Here is a 21,282-nt window from a genome sequence, read left to right as displayed (position 1 = left end):
AGGTATAGCTCATCTGGAACAGGTAGCAATCTCATCAGAAGTAGTTGGGTGCTGAACACTTCCTCAATTATCTTGGATTTCAAGTCACTATTATCCATTTCTGCCCATTCAGAGATGATTCTCTGTGGGAGGAGGGGGAAAATTTTAGAAAAAGGACTTATTATCTAGTTCATCCATTGACACTATCCCATCTGCCTTGGGCAGGGGGGCTTATCCTTCTGTTGAGGAAGCCCCCTTTGGACATTTGTTGTGCTCGGAATCACAAGGCTGTAATGGATTCTCAGAGGTGTCTGGTCCAACCCACATCTGAGCAGGAATCCTCATTAAACAACCCTGACAAGCTTCCAACCAGCCTCTGCTCAAAGACCTCCCTCCAATGAGGGGTCATATTTCACCTTGAGAACTCAAATGTCTATGCATTTCCTTACAGCCTAATAGAAGCACATATATTGGTGATCATCGTGAGGACAAGAGGCTAGCTAGGATCTCCATTTAATTTAACCCTCAAGCTGTGAATCTCATGATACAGCCTGGGGCAGCCATATTACACTATTGGTATGTTTCATACCAAGCATGCAGTCCACTCCATCCCCCAGATCTTCTCCACATAAACTGCTAACAAAGCTAGCCTTATCTCTCCTATCTTGTAAGGGTTAAATTGATTTTTGGAAATATTTAAAGCATATTTCATTTGATTAGATTCAGCCCAGGGCTCTCCCAGTTTTATGTCATCCACAAATTCTATAAGCTTGCTGCAGTCCAGCCAGGCCTTTGTCCAAGCCACTGATAAAAATGTGAAAACTGCCCAGGGCCATGCAGAGATCTATAGCATATGCCCCTAATTACTCTTTGGATTTAGTTCTGAAATCACATTTCTAGATCTTTCCCAAAAGAACAGAATGAAACTTTGTACAAATACTTGGTCAAAAAGTGGGTAAATTCTACCTACAACCAATGTGGTAACTGCCAAAATGGGAAAATGCATGCTACAAAGGATCTGTTGTTCTTAGAGAAGGCTGCTTGCTGGTGCTGTGAAGATACTACTTCATTTCCTAAAGCATCCCTTTAATAACATCCTAGAATTTTGCCAGGACTCAGTCACTCACTGGTCTGTAACTGGAAGGCACCACTACCTTCTCTTCCTTTTTCTAAAAGTTAGCTATTCTCCATACCTGCAGGCAGTACTTCTCCCAACCTCATGCTTCCTCAAAGATGACTGACAGATCAGTGGTGGTAGAAATCCCATCTGCTAATTCTTTCCATACCTAATGCTGGATACTTTGAGTCAGGAGACATATTCACCAAAGACTGCCAGGTGCTCACTTATTAGCTTGTTTTCTTTTGGGTTTTAACTTCCAATTAATCAGCTAAAGATCATTCCCAGTGGCCACAAAGACTAGAGTCCCTCCACCTCTTCTGTCATCAGCATCAAGATCCTCCTTTCTCCAGTGTGGGGGAGGAAACTCCCTCTTTTTGCTGTCCTTCGCTTTCCTCACCAGCCTTGCTCATTCTGAGCTTTAGCACTAGACAGTCTTCTTGCAGGAGCAGGCTAGGCATTTGGATTCATCCTCTTAACTGCCCTGGCTTCCATCTTCTGGACATCCCATTTGGAAATCCAAGTTGATAGGCGAGTCCCCTGAACAACCAACCACATCAGTCTCGTCAGAAAATTTCCATTCCACTGTCTCTCTGATCAGAACTGCTTATGGCTTCCAAATGTCATAGAGCCTTAATATTTCAGAGACAGAAGGCACCTCAGAGGCTACTGAGTCCAACCCATACACAAAGGGAGTAGCAGCTAGAAGCATCATGACATGCCTCCGCCAAGGTCAAAGGGCTCCAAAGAGGAGCCTGCTCTTCAGGCCGTGCTGAATCCTTTGTTCTCCCCAAACCAAGGATCCATGTCAGACTCTTCCTACCTTTCCTTTACCCCAAACTCAGATGGGTCACTTCTACATTAAAGCTTCCACCTGAGCCACCAGTTCCTCCCCCTTGGTGAGTCAGACCAAGATTAGAATTTCACTGCCTAGTCTCCTTTCAAAGGAAAAAAATTATTGGCATTGACAAAGGGCTCCAGAAAGTGTTTAGATCATTGAAGCCCCACTCCCTCATCACTACCATCACACACAGAAAGCTCCTAGTCAGCACCAAAAGTTGGTCAAAGCATGGCCTCTGGACTGACTTGACTTTATTCTCATTACACACTCAGGTTCCTGCACAACTGTTCATTTATTGCTCCAGCTCCATAGATTTTCCACTTTCTGTCTTTGCATTGGCCGTCTCCCATCCTTTGAGTGTCCTCTGTCCTCAGTTCCATGTTGTGGGACTCCCATCTCTCTTCAAGGCTCATCCCCAATACCACTTCCTCCCCCAGGGAATTACTTGATAGATCTGATATTCTTACATGCACATGTAATTATTCCCTAGTAGAATGCAAACCCCTTGAGGACAGATACTGTTTTTATATCCCCTTTGCAGAGTATGCTGTAGGCATGAAATAAATGCTTGAATAGCCTGTGAAAGGTTTGTGATTGGTGCACCTGTTTCTTTTGTTCTGACAGCATACCATATCCTCACCCATTTATCTCCTTAATCCACGTCAAGTATAACCATGCCTTTCCCCAGCCAGCTAACACATGGGCATGTACACACACTTGAACCATCTGGGGCCCCTCCAATAAGGAACATCTTTCTAGAGCTCCAGTAACTCCTGACAGCACCTGTCTGATTTCACCCAAGTCCTGCCTGGCTTTAAGTCCTAACCCAGAGGAGCTACATACAGGAAGGCACTGAAATTTCTCATCTACAGATGCTAACCCAAACCAACAACTCCATAGTAGTACTGAAATCCTTCCTAGACACAATTCCATTTCTGTCTGTGGGAGCAGCCTTTTCAGAGAATGACATGCGACGTGTTGTGTTGGCAACCAAAAATGGGCTCCTTAGCACTTAGTCAACAAGTGCCCTTGACTAGTTTGGCTTTTTCCCTGAACTGAATACTGTTTGTATGTTGGACTGGAGTAAGCTTGTCGGCCCCTTCACCTTGCTTCCCTTGCTTAAGCTGATGGAAAGAACCTGTGCTTTCCCGGTCAACCCCTTCACCTTGCTTAAGCAGATTGAAAGAACCTGTGCTTTCCCCGGCGTACCTTACACCCCCGCAGAAGCCGGATGGTTAAAAGCAGCTCCCGTTGGAGCCAGAGGCTGCTATAGCCATAGTCACAGCCACAGCCACAGCCACAGCCACAGCCACAGCCACAGCCACAGCCACAGCCGAAGCAGGAGCTGCCAGTGGCAGAGCTGACCTATGGGAGGAAGCTGAACAAGGACTTCAGGCCAGTGGGTAATCTTTTTACCATAGAGGGGGAAGCATGATTTTGCTTTACGCAATCATGCTTCTCTGTAGCCTCCTGGTTACTCTTTCAAGGCGTACTTATTGGGCCTGGAAGCTTTTGATCAATATATCAAAATGGGGTTGCTGGTTCATGGGTTGGTTACTGTGGAGCCTAAATATATGTTTTGATTCTTCTGCCTTCTACTTTGAGAGTTTCTTATATCCAGCGGTTCCGAACCTTTCAGACATGTTTATGATCCTCTTTGAGATTATAAACTCTGCCCTCCTAATACATTTGGCGACGAGGATGGGATCGCTAGGTATAAGATCTCTATTCAGAAGCAGAAGAACTTCAGAGGAAGAGATGAATATCCCAGGGTGGGAGGATCCATTTTATTCCTCCCTAGCAAAGGAATTGGCTAAAAAAGCCGGACCCTGTGAAAACTGGAAACCAAGGCTACAGAGAGGAGATCCTAGGGATTTGGAAAAGTGTTTACAAGAAGTTGGGATTCAGTCAGGGGCATCACTATCTAGGCAAAGCTGGATAGTGTTATCAGCCTACCGGCTAGTATACAAAAGATTGAGATTAAGTGAAAGACATGGGGGCACTCCTACCCCACAGCAAGAAGCGGAATCTCAGATAACAGGAGACCAAACTGACTCAAATGAGAACTTTTCTATTAATGTGGCTAGGAGCAACAGGAGACCAAATAAGCCAAGAGTGCATTCCAACCCAGCCCAGAAAGAGCCTGACTGCCTGCTTCGTCCTAGCCATGGTGGTAGAGGAAGCGAGTGGGGAGAAAATGAGACAACGTTAGGGGCTGAGGCACAAAACACTACTGGGGTTCAGGATGTCCCTCACACAGAGAACAGGAGATGGTTAAATGATCAGACAAGGGCTCGACCCATACAAAGGAGGAAGACAGAAACCCGAGGTGAAGATTCAGTTACAAGGGAAATTCAGGAAGATTTCTCACCGCAAGAGGTCACAGATATTTTGAGTAGATTCAGCCAAAGAATAGGAGAACCATTGATATCTTAGATGGTAAGACTCAGTGATCAAGGGGCCAGTGGAATATCAGTAGATAGGACAGACTGTATGAGATTCATAGGTATCAGCCATGATCCTCTAGTTCAACAAGCTTTTAGGGAACATCATCAGCAAGGAGATGGTGATAGCAGGACTACTTGGCGTTAGCCGCTGTGGGATGCAATAAGAGATATGCTACTGATTCTATGTGGCCCACTGAGCACAGACCCTGGTATTCACTTAGAGATTGTATCATGAGACTAAAGGAGGAGGTGATGAAGACTGCCATTATGATAGGAACCGCAGACAAATATTACAATGATCCAATGGGACTGCCTCATAGGAATTTAATAATTAGGACAGCTCCCCCTGCTTATAAACAACTAATTTTGAATTTATTACTTGGAGAAGTAGGGAGCCGTCTTACAACAGTGATAAATAAGATTTTACAGTTACATGACTTAGGTGACTGGGGAAGGGATAGATCTCCTCGAGAGAGAGAAGGGTGAATAACCAGCAAACTTGGCGCCAAAGGAGAGTAACAAGGAAAGAAATGTTTACTGCTCTATTGAGAGCAGGGGTAGGTTTTGAAATGATAGATGGCATTCCAACCAATGAATTATACAGAATGTATAGAGATAAAGGACTTGATAACAGGAGAGATAGGGAAATAAGAACTGCTCCTGCAAATGCTACAGATGTTGAACCTTCAAGCCCAAGTGAATCACATGAAAGGGAATACTAGGGAACAGGCCGAGCCCCAGCCCAAATTAAGGAAATACACAGGCTAGATTGCAGACCTCACATTAACTTGACCATATATTGGAAAAATGGGTCAAGTACGGTAACTGAGGCATTAATAGATACTGGGGCCGAGGCCACCCTTATTTATGGAAATCCAGACAAGTTCAGCCATGGAACTCCTATTACCATTACGGAACTAGGAGGGACTGAAATATCAGCCAGGCAAGTTAAATTAATGATGAAAATTGGACAGTTGCCCAAGAAAGAATATAGTGTGGTTATTGTGCCTATTCCCGAATACATCATTGGAATAGACATATTGAAGGGTATGACCTTAAATTTACCCGAAGGGAAATACCAATTTGCTGTGAGGAAAATGGGCATTAATGCAGTCTTAGTGGGGAAAATCAAGATGGATCCAATCACTTTGCCCGAACCTTCTAAAATAATTACTTTGAGGCAATATCGTGTGCCAGGTGGGCAAGATGAAATTGCCAACGTGTGCTGGCCTTTTCTTTCCCATGAAACACTCACAGGCTAAACTTGGGAGACCCCACCCCCTCTTCTTCCCACACTCCTCTGCATCCTTTTAAAGCCAATGTAGTCTTCTCATTGGCTGAGACCTCACTCTCTCCAGGGCCAGCCTCCCTGCCAACAAGGTACTGGGCATCATGGAAAAATTCAGAATCATGAATTAGTTAGGCAAATCCCAAGCACACACCAAAAGGGCCTGCCTAGACTGCAGGTGATCTGGTCCCTGGCTTTACAGCCTGCTGGTACTCAGGCAGAATGAAAAGCCACTGGCTCTGGGCATTCTCTCAGGCAGTCCCCCATGCCTGGAACACACTCCCTCCTCTGCTCTGACTACTGACTTCAAAACCCCACCTTCTACAGGAAGCCTTCCTCAACTCCTCTCCATTCCTGCACCTTCCCTCTGTCAATCATTTCCTGATGTTTTGCATGATTTCACATGTATAATGGGGAGCATATTGCCTGCCTTCTCAGTGGGTGTGGGTGGGGATGGGGCTGGAGGGAATTTGAAATTCAGAATTTTTAAAGTGTTAAACAACCCAGATTTTCCATTTATCCTGTAGATAGCTTACTTGCATGCTGTCTCTCCATTCAAACTCCCTGAAGACGGGCATCTTTTGCCTCTTGGCAAATAGGCCCAGGGAGGACAGGTCAGTGTCCCCCACCAGGGCTCAATGCTCTGTGAGGGGCCGAGTTGTGGCACAGGGTGACAGATGCGGACAACTCTGGCCCTTCACGCCTCGATCCTGCCTTCTCTGCAGAGGTAGGGGCGATGGGAGCCGTGGCACTGCTTGGTTCCGATCGCTTTTCTCTTTTTTATTCTCGACAACGAGAGAAGGAATAAAAACAGGGTCTGGGGAGCACTCCCTGCTGCACTCGGTCATCCCTCCTCCGGGTAGCAGCCCGGAAGTCACCAGGGAGTGGGGCCCACTCATGTCCGTGCTTTCGAGACCAGGTAGGAAAGGAAGAAGAACAGGATGATGAGGCCCACGGACACGCACAGGAGCAGCCGCCGGTTGTCCCGTCCTGAGCGGGTCATGCTGGAGAATCGCTTCACGCTGCCGGTCAGCAGGCTGGTCACGCTCGAGAAGTCCGAGTCCTGGGGCACAGAAGCAGGTGGGGAGGGGGGAGGGAGTGACCGGTGAGAAGGGGGAGCTCGTGGGCAAGCGCACGACCGGCCCCGGCCCCTCCCGCGCACTTGCGCCGCTCACCATGCCGTCCAGGTAGCGGTTCTGTTCCTCAGCGTCCCGGTCCATGTCCAAGGCCAGCTGGGGGGAAGGGGCAGAGCCGGGGCTCAGACGGCGCTGCCCCTCCCCCGGCCCTCCTCCTCCCCCCACCCCCGTAACCGCCTCCCCACTCCTCCCCGCGGACACGCACGGCCTTGAGACGAGTGACCTTGGCCGCCAGCCCATCAGTCAGACGCTGGTTCTCGCCGTCCAGGAGCGTGTCCGTGTCCATGTCCGCCGCGGCGGCGGCGGCGGCGGCACTACCCCCCGGGCCTGGGCCTGCGCGGAGGAGAGGACAAGGATCAGGAGGGGTCGGGGAGGAGGGGGCCTCGGCCCCGCCCCCATCCATACACCGATTCCCCCAGCCACTTTCCCCCAGCACCGCCCCCGCCTCACCCCGGGCCCAGCTGGCCATGGCCGCCACCTCCCGGTGCGCCGGAGCCGGAAGCAGCGCCAAGGCGAGTGCGTGGGGTGACGTAAGCTGACTGCGTGCGTGCACGGCGAGAGCGGACTTCCGGCCCCGCCCCTTCGCTTCTGGCCAGCTGAGCTTCTTCCACCCCCCCACCCCCCGCGTGGTGAGCGCCTCCGGGCCGGGAGTCAAGTTCAAGGTCAGGGCTAGGCTCAGTGTCCCCACGAAACCGAAGAGAAGTGCCCACTGCCTCCCTTCGGTAGGACGCCCTTTTCCTAACCCCGCACCCGCGTCCAATTGGACCCAGTAAACACGCATGAAGCGCCTACTGTGGGCAGGCTGCGCAGGGGCTACAAGGACAAGCCCTAGTCTCTAGCGGAAGACGACAGGCAAAGGCTAAACCCGGGAGCAGTAGATAATTACGAGAAGGCAGGAAGGCACTGCAGGAGTTGGGGAAGGCGGGACTTCCAGGGAGCCGCCTATGCCCCTCCCCCGACCTCTAGGACAGACAGGGACAGACACACACAGACACACCCCCACCGAGATCTGGAACCCTCCACTCCTGGCCTCCAATTTCAGCGCCTGCTAGGCTTTCTTCCCAACTAGATCCCCCAATCTGCACACTGACCCTCCCCGACACGTCTCCACCCACCTCGGCCACGCCCAGAGGGTCCTCTTCTTGATCTTGCCATCACCCCTAAATGCACCATTTCCACATTCAAGAATTCTCAACTCCCTTTATCTGACCAGGCTCATTTTCATTCTAACCCTAACCCTTTGCTGGATCACCCTCCACCCATGGCTGTCCCTCAAGCTCCGTCCTGGGCCCTCTACTCTTCTATTTACTTCCCTGGGAGATCTTATTAGCTCCCATGGATTTCAGGACCCTCGGCACAATAGATTCCGATGAACACGTCTTGGCGCACGTTCAGGCTTCCACAGCTGCGCCAAGGGCTTTGGAAGCCTGTAGCTTTCAGTTCTGGTCCTCGGGTCACAGACCAAGACAAACACATCACAGGAGACACCGAGGACATGCAGCCAGATGTGAAGAAGCATTCACTTTGGTGTTCCTTTGCTGGCATGTTGTTCCTTCCATGTTTACTGGATGACAGCTTCCCCTTGGCTAGGTTTCCACCCACTGGCTCGGGTTCTACAAAACCACAGGTGTGGCTTTGCCCACTGCAGTGAGGCACCAATGGAACTCCTGCTGCCCCTGAGAGGGTCCCTTTGAGAGAACTCCGGGCGGCTGCCTATCTGACCTGTCCTTTCCTCCCCCAACCTGGTCCTAGAGAACCAGAGCACTTTCTGTTTCATCAGTAGTGAGCACTAGCTTAGCTTGATCAATCGCATCCTCTCCAGCACCCCCACATCCCAGCTTCACGAGGAAGACGCCTCCAGGAAACTCATCACGGGGCATCACTGATGCCCTTGGCCGCCCTGACTGGAGGACATAGGCACAAACTCCCCTGAAGAAGGGGAACAAGCCTGAAGTCTCCCCAAACATCACCTCATTTCTGGCCTGGCTGCACTCCTTAGGGATTTCTTTGCCTTTTCCACAGGCCCCCCCCCCCCACACACACACACACACTCGGTTTTTCCCACACACACACCCTTTTCAGCTTTCTTTTTATGTGCAGTCTTCCTGTTAGATTGTAAGCTTCTTGAGGGCAGGGTGCCTAGCACTTAGTAGGCGCTTAATAAATGTTTATTAACTATTGAGAGACCAAGCTTCCACAAGAGATCTTGAATTCATGGCTCAGATGAAGGAAGAGGTGGGGTCGGCCACAAGGCTGAGAAGGGAGAGGTGGCAAGGACTTGGCTAGAGCCCCTGGGCTCCAGGAACCATACCAGACCTGCCCTGGGCCCTGGTCCGTCTCCACTGCTTCTCAGAGGGCATCCTGTGAAGGAAAACGAGGGGTGAGAAGGGAACAAGGCCTGGACTGTAGCCCTCCCTCCTCTCCCCACCCATTGCCCACTGTCTGGCATCTGTTGTGCCCCTTGAAGAGAAGGGAGATGCTGAAGGTACCCAGGGCCCATTCCTCATCTGGGGGGCCTGGCCACAGTCACATCACAGGGAGTCCACCCTCTGACTGTGCGCTTGTTTCATAAATGTTCTTGTGTCCGCCACCTACCTAACCTCTCAGTGAAAGAGACATTTGTTGTCTGGAGGCAGTGTATGGGGAAGACAGGAACTGCTTTCAAGTTCAAGTGTGGAAGAAGTGATTGTACTCACTTTGGAGAGAGAGTCAGAGAGAGAAAGGGGACATGGGTGGGGGGAAGGAGGAGGGAGAAAGAGGAGACAAAGGAGACAGATAAAGGAGAGAGAAGCATCAGAAAGAGAAAGGGAGAGGACAAAGGAGAAAGAGACAAGAGAGGGGGAAGGAGGCAGGGAGGGAGGGAGAGTAACAAAGAAGACAGACAGAAGAAAAAAAGTCAGAGAGGGGGGAAAAAGGAGAGAGAGAGAAGAAGGGAGGTAAGGTGGTAGAGAGGAGGAAGAAGGCGGGGGGGGGGAGGAGAGAGAGGACAGAGAAGGGAGAGAAAGGGGGAGGAAAGAGACAGAGAGGGAGAGAGAGAAGCATCAGAAAGATGGGGGGAGGGAGGTGGCTCTCACATCTGTCCCCCTTTTCCTTGCCTCACTTAGGGTTCCTGGTTCCCAGAGCAGCTGCCCAGAGTCCATGCTGCTGAAAGCACCAGCGTGCCCAGGTCACTCCTCCCAGCCTGATTCTCATGGCTTCACTGCTGTGGCTGGCACCAGGCTCTCCACCCCACACCATGGCCCGGTGCCTCTGAGCCTGAGTGCCCAGGAAGCTTCCCCTACACCCCAGCAGCGTGGGGTGCTTCCTCCTGTACAGCCTCCTCTGTTTCCATGCTGTGCCCTCCCAACCTCCCCAAGGGCAGAGGTGGTTTTCCATTTCCCACATGCATCACCAGGGAAGGTGAGGGCAGAGGGAGGGTGGAAGGCATCCTCCAGAGTGACAGCCCCAGCCAGCAACACTGGGCCTACTTCTTGCAGGATTCAGACCCCAATACAGAGGTCAGCTTAATGCCCCACAGAGGCCAGTGTGAAAGAAAAGATAAAAACAGGGCTTCTTATATATTAGGAGCAGCTAAAGGGCACTAGAGGAGTCCTGAGTTCAAATCTAGCTGAAGTTACTTCAGCGCTGTCTGCCTCAGTTTCTTCATCACAAGATGGGGATCAAACAGCCCTTCCTCGAGGATGTTGTGAGGATCAAACGAGACAACTGTAAACTGCTCAGTGACTGGCACACAGCTAACATACACCTGTTAATCCTTATCTTTATTTTTAATGCCCATTTCTCATCATTTCACCTCCAACAGTCCCTCCCAGGGAGAGGGTGCCCACACATGCCCTGAGATGATCTCCTGTGGCCCCAAAGCGGCACTCCCAGCCAAGTGTCCCCTACCTTGTCAGTCTCTCTTTGGACAAGGTCTTCTATCTCCTCAGTCCAGCCCAGGGCCTTCACCAGCGTCTCCACCCCGCCAATGATGTCTCCCAGCTGGGCCACATCACTATGACGAGGCTGCCAGGCAAACGGTCCCACCAGCTCCCGATTGATCAGCAATCGAGGGACAGACCTTCTGGATGCTTGGGACAAGCTAGCAAAAGGCTCCACCTAAAAGAGTGGCAAAGGCCCACATCAGCAGACCAAGTCTCAGAGGCCTCCAAAGCCCCAGGAGCTGCTATACAGAGACCCCTCCCCAATACACACACACACACACACACACACACACACACACACAGACACACACATATACATACACACACACAAAAACACACACACACACACACACACACACACACACACACACACACACAGCCATGGGGGGCCTAATCCCTATTCCCCTGAGGCTTCCCTTCTCTAGGACAAACAAGCCAAGTCCTTCCAACGAGTCACCTCCAATGGACAACGGCTGTTCCCTCCCCCCATTCCTTTCAAGCTTACTCCCTAACCTAGGAACTCCCTGACTCAAGAGGCCATTCTTCACTTCCCTTCATTTAATAAATGCTGCTTTAACTGAATTGTGGGCAGACAAAAACAAAGAAAAGAAGAGACAAAACCAAAGTTTCTGCCCTCATGGGAGGAATCTGTTTGGCTTGACTCTGCTGACTTGTTACAGGGACTGGGGAGAAGGGGGAAGGTGGGGGATGTGAGGGGAAAACGTGATATGTCAAAAACAGGGAAGACCAAAGGGTTTCGGAGGGTAGTGACAATCAGCCCTGAGCTTTGGGGAAAACCCTGGAGAGGGGGTGCAGGGGAGGGGGGGGCAGCCTGCCCCCAGGCTCTCTCCATCTGCCACCAAAGGGCTCTTCCTAACAACTCCCATGGCTCCCTATGAGCCTCCACTTAGGGATCTCCTATAAAAGGCCTTTCCGGCCCCATGCCCACCACCCCCTGCTGCTCAAGCCTTCCCTCTATCTTGTACATGCCTAGGTACTGATATACTGTTCCCCCCTTGGAACATGAGCTGAGGGTAGGGCCTGGGTTTGCTGTTCTTTGTATCCACCAACAGTGCTCAGCACAGTGCCTGGCACACTGTAGATACTTGATAAATGCTTGTTGACTGATGGGTAGGAAGTAGTAAGCCCAGTGAAAAGGCTAGGACCTGAACCAGGGACATGGTAAGAAAACAAGAAAAGCTCCTGCTCCTCCCAGCCACCATTTTGGCTCTTCTCCCTCGGCCTCTCACTTGACCAAGGCCATTCATGACAGCCTCCTTCCTCTCCTTTCACCCCACACCCCTTGACAGGTGCCAAGGCCTCCTTCCCTGCTCCCCAAGGTCAACCCTTGTTGGCCAGCTCCCCAACCCTGCTTCCTGGACTCAATCCCACAGCTGCCCCTTCTCCATGCTCTCAGGGTCTCCTGGCTCTTTCACCAATGGCAGCAAAACCACCCACATTTCTCCATCTTTGAAAAGCTCTCACTAGGTCAGTTCGTTTTGTTAAACTATTTTCTGATCTTCCGTATTGTGACACCTGTCATGGAGATGGGGGAAGGGGGATATATTGGGAAATGTAGGTGATGTGCCTACAAAACCCCTCCCTAGACTCCACCACCCCCTGCGCCTCTCCCTCCATCCTCAGCCAAAGTCCTAGGAAAACTTGTCCACATCTGGTGTCTCTCATCCCTGGGCTTCAAACTGCCCCCTCCAAAGAGGCCAAGGAATGGCCAAAACTGGCCCCACCTGCCTCACTGTCCCAGACCAGACCCTCTCTCCTGCCCTCCCCCACCCCTCTGAAGTCCAGGGTCTTCCCTCTCTTACATCCTTTTTATCCTACCCATACAAATTTTCTTTGTCTCTTTATTTGCAGGTTACCTCCCCCAGTAAACCAGGAGCTTCTTGAGGGCAGGGGCTGTCTTGTGCCTCTTTGCCTGGCACACAGCAGACACTTAATCCGTGCTGATCTGTACATGTAGACACAGCAGGAGGAAGACTCCCTCCCCTCTCTGGGGGTAGACGGGCCTCACCCTGACTCCTAGATCCACCTCACATATTCCTTGTTCTCAGCGATGCACAGGACCTTTGCAGAAACTGACCATGTACTAAGACATAAAAACGTCATAAACTACAAAAAGCAGAAGTGATACACACATTCTCTACTGACACAATAAAAATGATCAACAAAGAATATCTAGAGAAATGATTCAAATGTAAATACAGACTCAGCAAATTCAGACTTTGGCTAAAAAGTTAGAGTAAATTATGAGTTTTCTTTTGACTGGTCTGAATTCTTTGTGTGTGTGCTGTCTTGTCACATGTCTTGTCTGTGTGTTTGAGAAGTTGCATGGTTTGTGATGAGAAAATTTCTAAGGTCTGCACTTAGAGAAAGAGAACATTGGGAGAGAACTCCCTTTCAGGGGGAGATCAAGATTCTTTTCAGTTCTAACCCTGGCCAAGTTGGAATACCAGATTAAAAATCAAATTATACAAAGCCAGTAGCTTTTGGAACTGATAAGGAGTCACAGTCAAAGCAATCCAGATGAATCGAGGGCTGATAGAGAGAAGAAAGCTGAGGGTTTATGAATTAAGGTTTAATTAGGTCCTAGAGGTTAAAAATTTGTGTATTTGCAATAAATCAATGTATCTGACATCAAGCAAAGTGTTTTAAAGCTGCAGAAATAGGGGGTCTTCTGTATGATGATCACTTTAGGGGTTCAGTGGTCTGTTTAAAATGCGATTAAATTGTTAGACACTTAACTTCTAGTTTTTAAGGTATAGAAAAACTGGATGAAGTTGGTGAGTATATTTTTTTATTTATTTGAAATATATATAAATTTGTGGATAATATTTCCTTTCAAAAGGCCAGAAGTACTGGGCTTAAAAATATATAATATATACGTAATTGAAGTTATATTGTTATTTGGCAATGACTACCCATACTTGATAACTTTTTACGTTGAATAATTTCTATATGTAATAATCTGGAGATGTAATTGAGGTCATCTTATTTATAAATTGCATTGTGGTTTTCAGTTCTCTTAGGTTGTAAAATCTGAGAGACCATTGTTAGGTAGAAATGGTGTTAAAGCAATTTTAATCCGGATTTTGTAGTATACGAATTGGCTTCTTTAAGGATGGGACAAAAAAAGTGATAATTTGAAATGGTTGTATTTAATTAAAACAAGTAATATTATAGCAGATTTTCCATTTGAAGTCCTGGCTATTTATGAAAATGTATACAGTGGTTTAGGGTGATAGTTTCCATGTGCTGATGAGAAGATTAATGATTCTCCGTATAAAATGATTTAGAAATGCATTCACCTAATTTGATAATGGGTTGTTTCAAGTTTTAAATACATAATAATGGTTAGGGCATGATTACATTTCTATGGTCTAAATGTTGTTACAATTATATTGTCAGAAAAAACATGATGGGTTAAGAAACTGTTCTACTGTACCACTGCCGTAACTTAAGAAATTATAAACTTCCAAGTTTTGTCTTTATTTAAAAGGAAGTTTCAGTTAAAATCGTTCTGCTATAAATCAAGCATTTGCAAAAGTATGTTTGTGAAAGGAAACTTGATAATTATGCAAAGGCCTTGTTTGGGATCTCCTCTTGTTATTTCTGTCAATTCAGAATTAACTGTAAACCGTTTTCAAAAAAAGAAAAAGGAACTTGATAAGCTGAGAATTTGCAAATTTGATCTCTAGTAACTGACTTAGGACAGTTTTAAAATTAGAATTTGAGATGTGGGTCCTGGCAAAGTTTTGATTAATGACAGAGAGAGAGAGAGAGAGAGAGAGAGAGAGAGAGAGAGAGAGAACAGGTGGATGTGATGCTGTGTGTGGAAGGTGGAAGGCTGAGATGCTTTCCTTTTAGTGGCAGGTCTCTGTAATCAAAACAAGCAGTTAGTGATAAAAGGAAAAGTATCTGTCAGAATCTGTTACTATTGTGAAGTTGTGGTACCTAAAGACCTAGACAGTTTTATGTAGAGAAATGGAAAATTTGATTAATACAAATATGGGAAATCTTGCTGTTTTTAAGCAAATAATTGGGTAAATTGGTACTCTTGTATAGTCATGTGAAAAATAACAATCTTTCTAAGTAGTAATGGGAATAATAGAATAAAGGAAAAGAAATAAAGATACAAACACAATGTTGAATCATTATCCCATAGTCTAAGGCAAGCATTTAAAGTTACTGTGCATCTATATGGAATAAGGTTCTTACATGTTTCAAAATGACGTAAGAGCAATTGGGTATTAATACAATTGACTAAATTACTGAAACTAAATTGGAGACATCTTCAGTTTGGGGAAAAGAATTTCAGCGTAAGTTTCTTAGAGGGAGACAACTTCTGGAGAACTTTTGCATTAATAGGAAAATTAAATGTTTTTGTTTTGATTTGAATTCATTCCATGACCTAAAACGTAAGATAAAGTTAGTGTTTGAACCTATCATATTTATATGGTTCAGTTCTTGAAGTATATCTTATTAGAAGCTTGGGAAACTGATGCAAATCTGTTAGAGCAGTAACTTATGATCTTAATGGGAAATCTTGGTTTTATGAACTAAAATAAGTATAAAAATGCAGGCAAGCTATTTAAGGCTCACTTTAAAGATGTTACTTAAGCAATGTGAAATTATAGTCATATCCTAGACTGATTATTGGAACTTGCTATTCAAAGACCTAATGGGACTGTTAACTGACTGTTTTTCTGAGTCTAACTCCAGGTATGGATATCTACCAAGAAAGGGTATCTGAGCCACTGATCCGTGATGCCAGCAGCCTGTGAGGCACAAGTATGAACTGCAGGTTGACAGGGCAACTGTGTGAGAGATCAGTAAAAGCTAGAGTTAGGTTTCCACAGAATAACTAATTAAGTGTCAGCCTTGAATGCGCAAGGGAGTAAAAATTAACTAGGGCAGGTGGACCCAGCTCATCAGAGAATATGGTTTTGTGAAAACCGCAAACCCAGGATATTGGGGAAACTGGTTTAAACCAGCCAGACAACAGGGTTGAAGAGAGAACTGGGTCCAGTTGTTATTACGCACGCTTAATTAGCTAATCGAATATTACCTTACACACCCACAGGGAGTTTTCTGCCATTTCTGAACATGGGACGTATGTTGGTGGAGGAGAACATATCAAGGAGTGACATATAAGTGAAGTGTAAGGAAGATTGTAACCCAGAAGGGGAGCTGACCAATCCGTTCTCTCAAGGGAGGTACTGGGCTGGTGATGTGTTGGTCTAACACTATAAAATTGCTCTCATTTTTGTATTCATTGCTTCCTCTTCCCAAAAAGAGTGAAGCCTGCTTCTGGCCAGAAACTTGAGCCTGAATCCACTGGCCTCTCATCAAATAAATTTTCCTTGATATCTGCATCTCAGTGTCAAGCATTTTTCTAACAAACTGTTCTGCATGTGCTGAGGTGGGACTCTCGACTTGATTGCTTAACTAAAACCTGGCAGACTGTAAGCCTGGCTCAATGCAATTTGCAGTTTGACATAACTTCTGCCTGGAGATGACATGAAACTGGGGAAATACTGTTGCCTTACTATATGTCCCTAATCTCTTAGTGGCAACTTTGTGTAATCGAAGGTTTTGTAAACACAATAACAAATCTATTAAATAATTGATTCTGGAACATCTTAGGTTACTATAAGACTGAGCTATTAGGCTTAGGATTTTAGTCCAAACAACACCACTATCTGTTACTAGTGTGTATAGATAGATAGATAGATAGATAGATAGATAGATAGATAGATAGATAGATAGATATATTCTTGTAAAAGTTAGGATCTTCTAATTCTTTGTAATAGTATGGAGACAATTAGATCAAGGGCTTGGGAGTTTATTATTTTGTTAGTTAATATCATGCTTGTCTCAAGTTTTGTTACAATTAGCTAATGTTAAAAGAAGAATGGCTTGTGGCTTACTTTGTAAATGCCTTAAGGTAAACATGACATGACTAGAAGTCAGAATTGGTTTATGATTTTATATGTACTGTGTTGAAAATTGATTACTTAATGTATTTATGTATGTACTGGAGTCTGTTAATTCCTTAGTGAAATCCTCTGGGTAATGGATTAATGTAAAGTATAAAAAACTGGGTTCTGATGTGAATTTCTTAAACATGACAATTGGCCAAGATTCCAATTTTGGTTTTGTAAGAATGGTAACTTAAAACTGTGCTGAGGTCACTTTTGTAGGAGAATGGACAAAAGAAAGCTGGTTCCTACAAGAAGATGCTGAGATGCTGTGCTGAAGACAGCTAGAACAGGTGCCCAGACCAGAGGACTTTATCAGATGATCCCCACCAGACAGCTGTATGAGACAAGACCTTAATCTTAAAAGGGACAATTGATTGTGCATTATTATTTTCTTTTGGCTTCTGCATCTGTATTTATAAAGGGGACTGTCCCCTTTTAAGTTGTCAATGTGTCGACTGACCTCTTCCCCTTGCCTTTCCCATATTTATTATGCCCACAAAAGGGGAGATGGATAAGGGGAAGAATTCATGTAGGAAAGAAAGGAAGGAAGGAAATTGAGACAAATGTGGAAACAAAACATTTTTGATACAAAAAGGGGAGGGATTGTAAAGTATGATTGAATTTTGTTTCCACAGAGATTATAAGAAAATATGATTTGAAGTCATACTGGTGGCTAATTGTAGGATTTTGGCCGCCTGAAAAATCAGCATATCTAAAAGGCAGACTCCTTTCTTTGCTCTAAGAAAGCCTTTTCCTGTATCTCAAAAGCATTGCCAGACCAGGTATTAATCATAAAAGAATAAGACTCATTAAATCCAGTCTTTTACCATTGATATCCTGGGTTTGAATCTTCAAACCCATGCTTTTGTCAATTCTCTTTAGCAATTGAGAGAGATCCTCCCTCATGCCATCTGATGCAGACAAATAGAAAGGAAATTAAAAATATAAAGAATAAAGTGTATGTGGATGAGAAGGGTGGGGTGATTAAAATGTTGAAATGAAAAGATATAATCAAGGGGTAGGGTTTAGTGAACCCTGAAAAGCTGACCAATGGGGATCAAGGCACAAAACTCAAATCTGGATATATTATAGAGTTTTGTACCTAGCTTAGGAGGGCTTGTGCCAGCTAAGAGGCCAAGTCACCCCATCAAATAATGACATCAAATAAAAATCTTTTTTCTAAAGTCACTCATGGCCAGGTAAAATTCTTGGTATTTCTAACAGTGGGAAAAGGTTATTGTTGGTTCAATCAACCTTCAGCCTTACAAAAAGACACCCCTCAAAAACCTATTTTTAAAAAGTGAATTGGGGCAAATATTCAAAGATTACATAAATTCCTTCTATGAAACAAATATGGTCATCACCTGCCCTCAACTAACCTTTCCAGACATCCCACATCATTCCCTTCCTCACCATCGAGAATCTACCAAAACTCCTTCTGGAAGGAGAAAAAATCAGGAAGAAATCAAAGTAGGAAAAGACAACTACAGACCAGCATGAATACTGAGGAATGAACTGCTGAGGAATAGTTCTGAGAGAAGCAGGAGAGCTTTGGGACCAACATGCCGAGGTCATAACCTGCTTCTAGAGAAATTGGAGCAGATTCATGGCTGGATCAACCATCTACTATCTGTGGATTCTCGTCAAGGTCAGAGTATGAACATTTCAACCCTTTTTTGATCAAGACAACGATCCAAGACAATTCCAAACAATTCATGATGGAAAATGCTCTCCACCTCCAGCGAGAGAACTGAGGAACTCTGAGTGCAGATTGGAGCAGATTTTTTTTTCCTTTATTTTTCTTGGGGTTTTTTGGATCTGTTTCTTTGGCAGCATGGCCAACATAAAAATGTTTTGCATACCTATAATTGAGAGGAAACTGCTTGCCTTCTCAAGGAGGGGAGGGGGTAGAGAGAGGGAGAGAATTTAGAACTCAAAATTTTAAAAAATGAATATTAAAAATTTGGTACATGTAATTGGGAAATACTTAATAAAACAAAAATATATTGGGGGGGAAAAATGACCTTTTTAAAATGAGAAAAACAGATAGAAAGGGAAGCAAGGCAGGATTATCCCCCAAGAAGATACCTAGGAGACAGAGCACTTGGGGAAAGATGCACAGGGCGAGGGGGTGGGGGGAAAGAGAAGGGATGACCTGGGAGTTGAGTCAAGACGCCAAATGCGAGCAGAAATGGATAAGGAGTTTGGGTGTTGGAAGGGATAGGTTCGGAGCTCCCTCCATCCATCCATGCCTTCTGGACTGACCTTGGGACCCATTTCATTCTTCCTCCAAACTTGTTTCTATCCTGGGCCCCACTGTCCTCCACATCTCCCAGACTCCTCTAACTCATTCCCCCTTCCTGACCCAAACACCCAATCAGTTACTAAGTCATATTCATTTCACCTCCACCCGTTGGTGGCAGCTGGCTCTCCCCACTCCAGTCCTAGGCTCTAGGCGATGCCCTGAGGATACAAAGAATGGCACATTCTCTCCTCTCAAGGGCCTTACATACTATAGGGGGAGATGAATGTACATAAGTAAATACAAACTAAATATGGGATAATTTGGAGGGGAGGCACCAAGCCTTGATCTCATACTTGGAGACTTCAGAACAGACATCCTGACCTCCCAGTTAGCTGAGCTCTTGAACTCCCATGACTGATGGCTCCACTGAACCCACTGAACAGCAGGGATATGGAAGCTGAGGGAGTGTGAAGAGGGAAGTCTGGGGAGAAAGTTGGGGACCACCATTTTGGATGCATCACATTCAAGACGGCGAAGGCAATAGACGGGACTGGAGCTCAGCAGAGACACTAAGGCCATATCAACAGATCTCAGCATCATCTGTACAGAGCTGATCACAGTGAACCCATGGGGGCTGATGAGGGTAGAGAGAACAGGACTGAGGACAGAACGTGGAACCCTCAGGATTTGCTGTTTGACTCTGGTGCTCTGAGCAAGAGTCCTCAGCAAAGGAGACTGAGAAGAGGTCTGACAGGTAGACAGGTGGGAGGATCACCAAAGTATCTGCCCTTTTTCACCTGAATCATATTGAAACGCTGTCTGGCACAGGGTAAACAACAGAGACTTTCCTCCAAGGATGCCCAACCTACTCAGAATCTACTCACTGCTACTACCATGTGCTCACATTTCCAACCATATTCTCCTGATCACCTAACCTCTTCAAACTGGCAAGTGAGGCAGGTCTGGCCTCCAGCGAGGCACCAGGATGTCTGAATTCCTCCAAGTGCCACCAGATAAGCGATTCTCCTTCCCCAATCTCTCATCTCTTCTTTTCCATGATCACATTCTAGCCTGGGATTCCCCTAGGCTAGGACAAGCTTTCTGCCTATGGGTCTCTAGCACCAAAAGCAGTCTCTGGTATTTGATACTCCATGAATTAAACGGAGTGCAAGGCACCCACTGGCCTCCCCACTCCCTCTTCCCTGCCCTGTAGCCCTCTCCTTAATCCCATTACCCCTAGGGTCTCCAGACCTCCAGAGAGGTCCCAATGATGATGAGCAGATCTGCCATGGGGAAGTCAGCCATGTGCAGGAAGAACCTTTGTGGGAGCTGCTCCCCAAAGAAGACGATGTCAGGCTTGATGACCCCTGCGCAGACAGGGCAGCGAGGGATCCTATCTGCCATCACATCCACCTGTAAGAAAACTCAGCAAGAGAGTAGTCAACATGGCCAAGTCTTTCCAGGAGGGGCTTATTCTCAATCTTGTGTTTAAGACAGCATCTTAAAATGCCATTTCAACCTGCATCTGAATGAAAAGTTCCCATCTCTAGAATGTCCATTAACAAGCATCCAAGGCCTACCATGAAATCAAACCGTGGTCAATCTGACATTGATTGAGGATTGCTAATCGGGAGGACCCTTCATTGTTCTTGGTAACTTCTCTGTTAGAAGTTCTTCCTGACCTCAAGCCTCCTGGGATTCTTTCCACTTCCCTACCCTTCTCCTGGTCCTCCTCCCCCACACCCCACACCTCACTACAGAATCTCAGAGTTGGAAGAAATCATTCCCTCCAACTCATGACTGGCAAGCAACCCACCAGACTGCTTGAAATCCCCTCCCCTTCTTCCCCAGGTAGGCCTTTCCACTCTGGGTGAGCTAACTGTTAGGAAGGTTTTCTTTCTATAAAGTAGAAACTACCAGCTGACAGAGACGGCCAGAGGCTTAGAGGTTGATCTCCAAGGCAGGCTATGAGTATGATTCCAGCACAAAGTCTCCATCCTGGACAAGTGGAGGCCCAGGGGAGGAGGGGAGGAAGCAATGATAATAGAGACTGTATAGAGCCCATTCACAAAGTACTTTCCAGATACAGTATTATCTTGTTTAATCCTTGCAACAAGCCTGTAAGGTAGAATCTATTACTAAGTCATCGAGGCCAGAGACACACTGAAGGAAGGAATAACACGATGGACTGCCTGACTTGAAATGAGCACAGGTCTGGAAGCTGGTGGGTAGAGAGGCTCAAGGTTATTCTGGCCTCCCAGACTTCCTACAGACTATGTACCTCATTCCTTCTCTTTGCTTTCCTAA

General features: G+C 46.4%; 2 protein-coding genes across 6 annotated transcripts in view; both read right to left on the bottom strand.

Moving 5' to 3' along the window:
* Positions 1-6,431: 6,431 nt before the first annotated feature.
* Positions 6,432-7,360, bottom strand: BET1L (Bet1 golgi vesicular membrane trafficking protein like). Its single transcript, XM_036762457.1, has 4 exons — positions 7,259-7,360; positions 7,014-7,141; positions 6,848-6,904; positions 6,432-6,735 (listed from the first exon to the last, which is right to left on the bottom strand). The coding sequence occupies exons 1-4, from the start codon at positions 7,275-7,277 to the stop codon at positions 6,568-6,570; spliced, it is 372 nt and encodes a 123-aa protein (XP_036618352.1). The 5' UTR covers positions 7,278-7,360; the 3' UTR covers positions 6,432-6,567.
* Positions 7,361-8,954: 1,594 nt separating this feature from the next.
* Positions 8,955-21,282, bottom strand: part of SIRT3 (sirtuin 3) — a 27,259-nt gene continuing 14,931 nt past the window's right edge. For 3 of the 5 annotated variants that reach the window (XM_036765488.1, XM_036765492.1, XM_036765491.1), the window contains 3 exons: positions 20,227-20,388; positions 10,697-10,906; positions 8,955-9,169 (listed from right to left, as the gene is read on the bottom strand). In XM_036765488.1, the coding sequence (XP_036621383.1) occupies positions 9,158-9,169; positions 10,697-10,906; positions 20,227-20,388 (384 nt within the window). In that variant the 3' untranslated portion in view covers positions 8,955-9,157. Of the gene's footprint in view, positions 9,170-10,696; positions 10,907-20,209; positions 20,389-21,282 lie in introns of those variants that run through there. The other 2 variants (XM_036765489.1, XM_036765490.1) reach the window with 2 other exon arrangements.

Source organism: Trichosurus vulpecula, chromosome 6 (assembly GCF_011100635.1).
Source record: "Trichosurus vulpecula isolate mTriVul1 chromosome 6, mTriVul1.pri, whole genome shotgun sequence".
NCBI lineage: Eukaryota > Metazoa > Chordata > Mammalia > Diprotodontia > Phalangeridae > Trichosurus > Trichosurus vulpecula.
The sequence above is the reverse complement of the archived record's forward strand: the minus strand, read 5'-3'. Positions and strand labels throughout refer to the sequence as shown.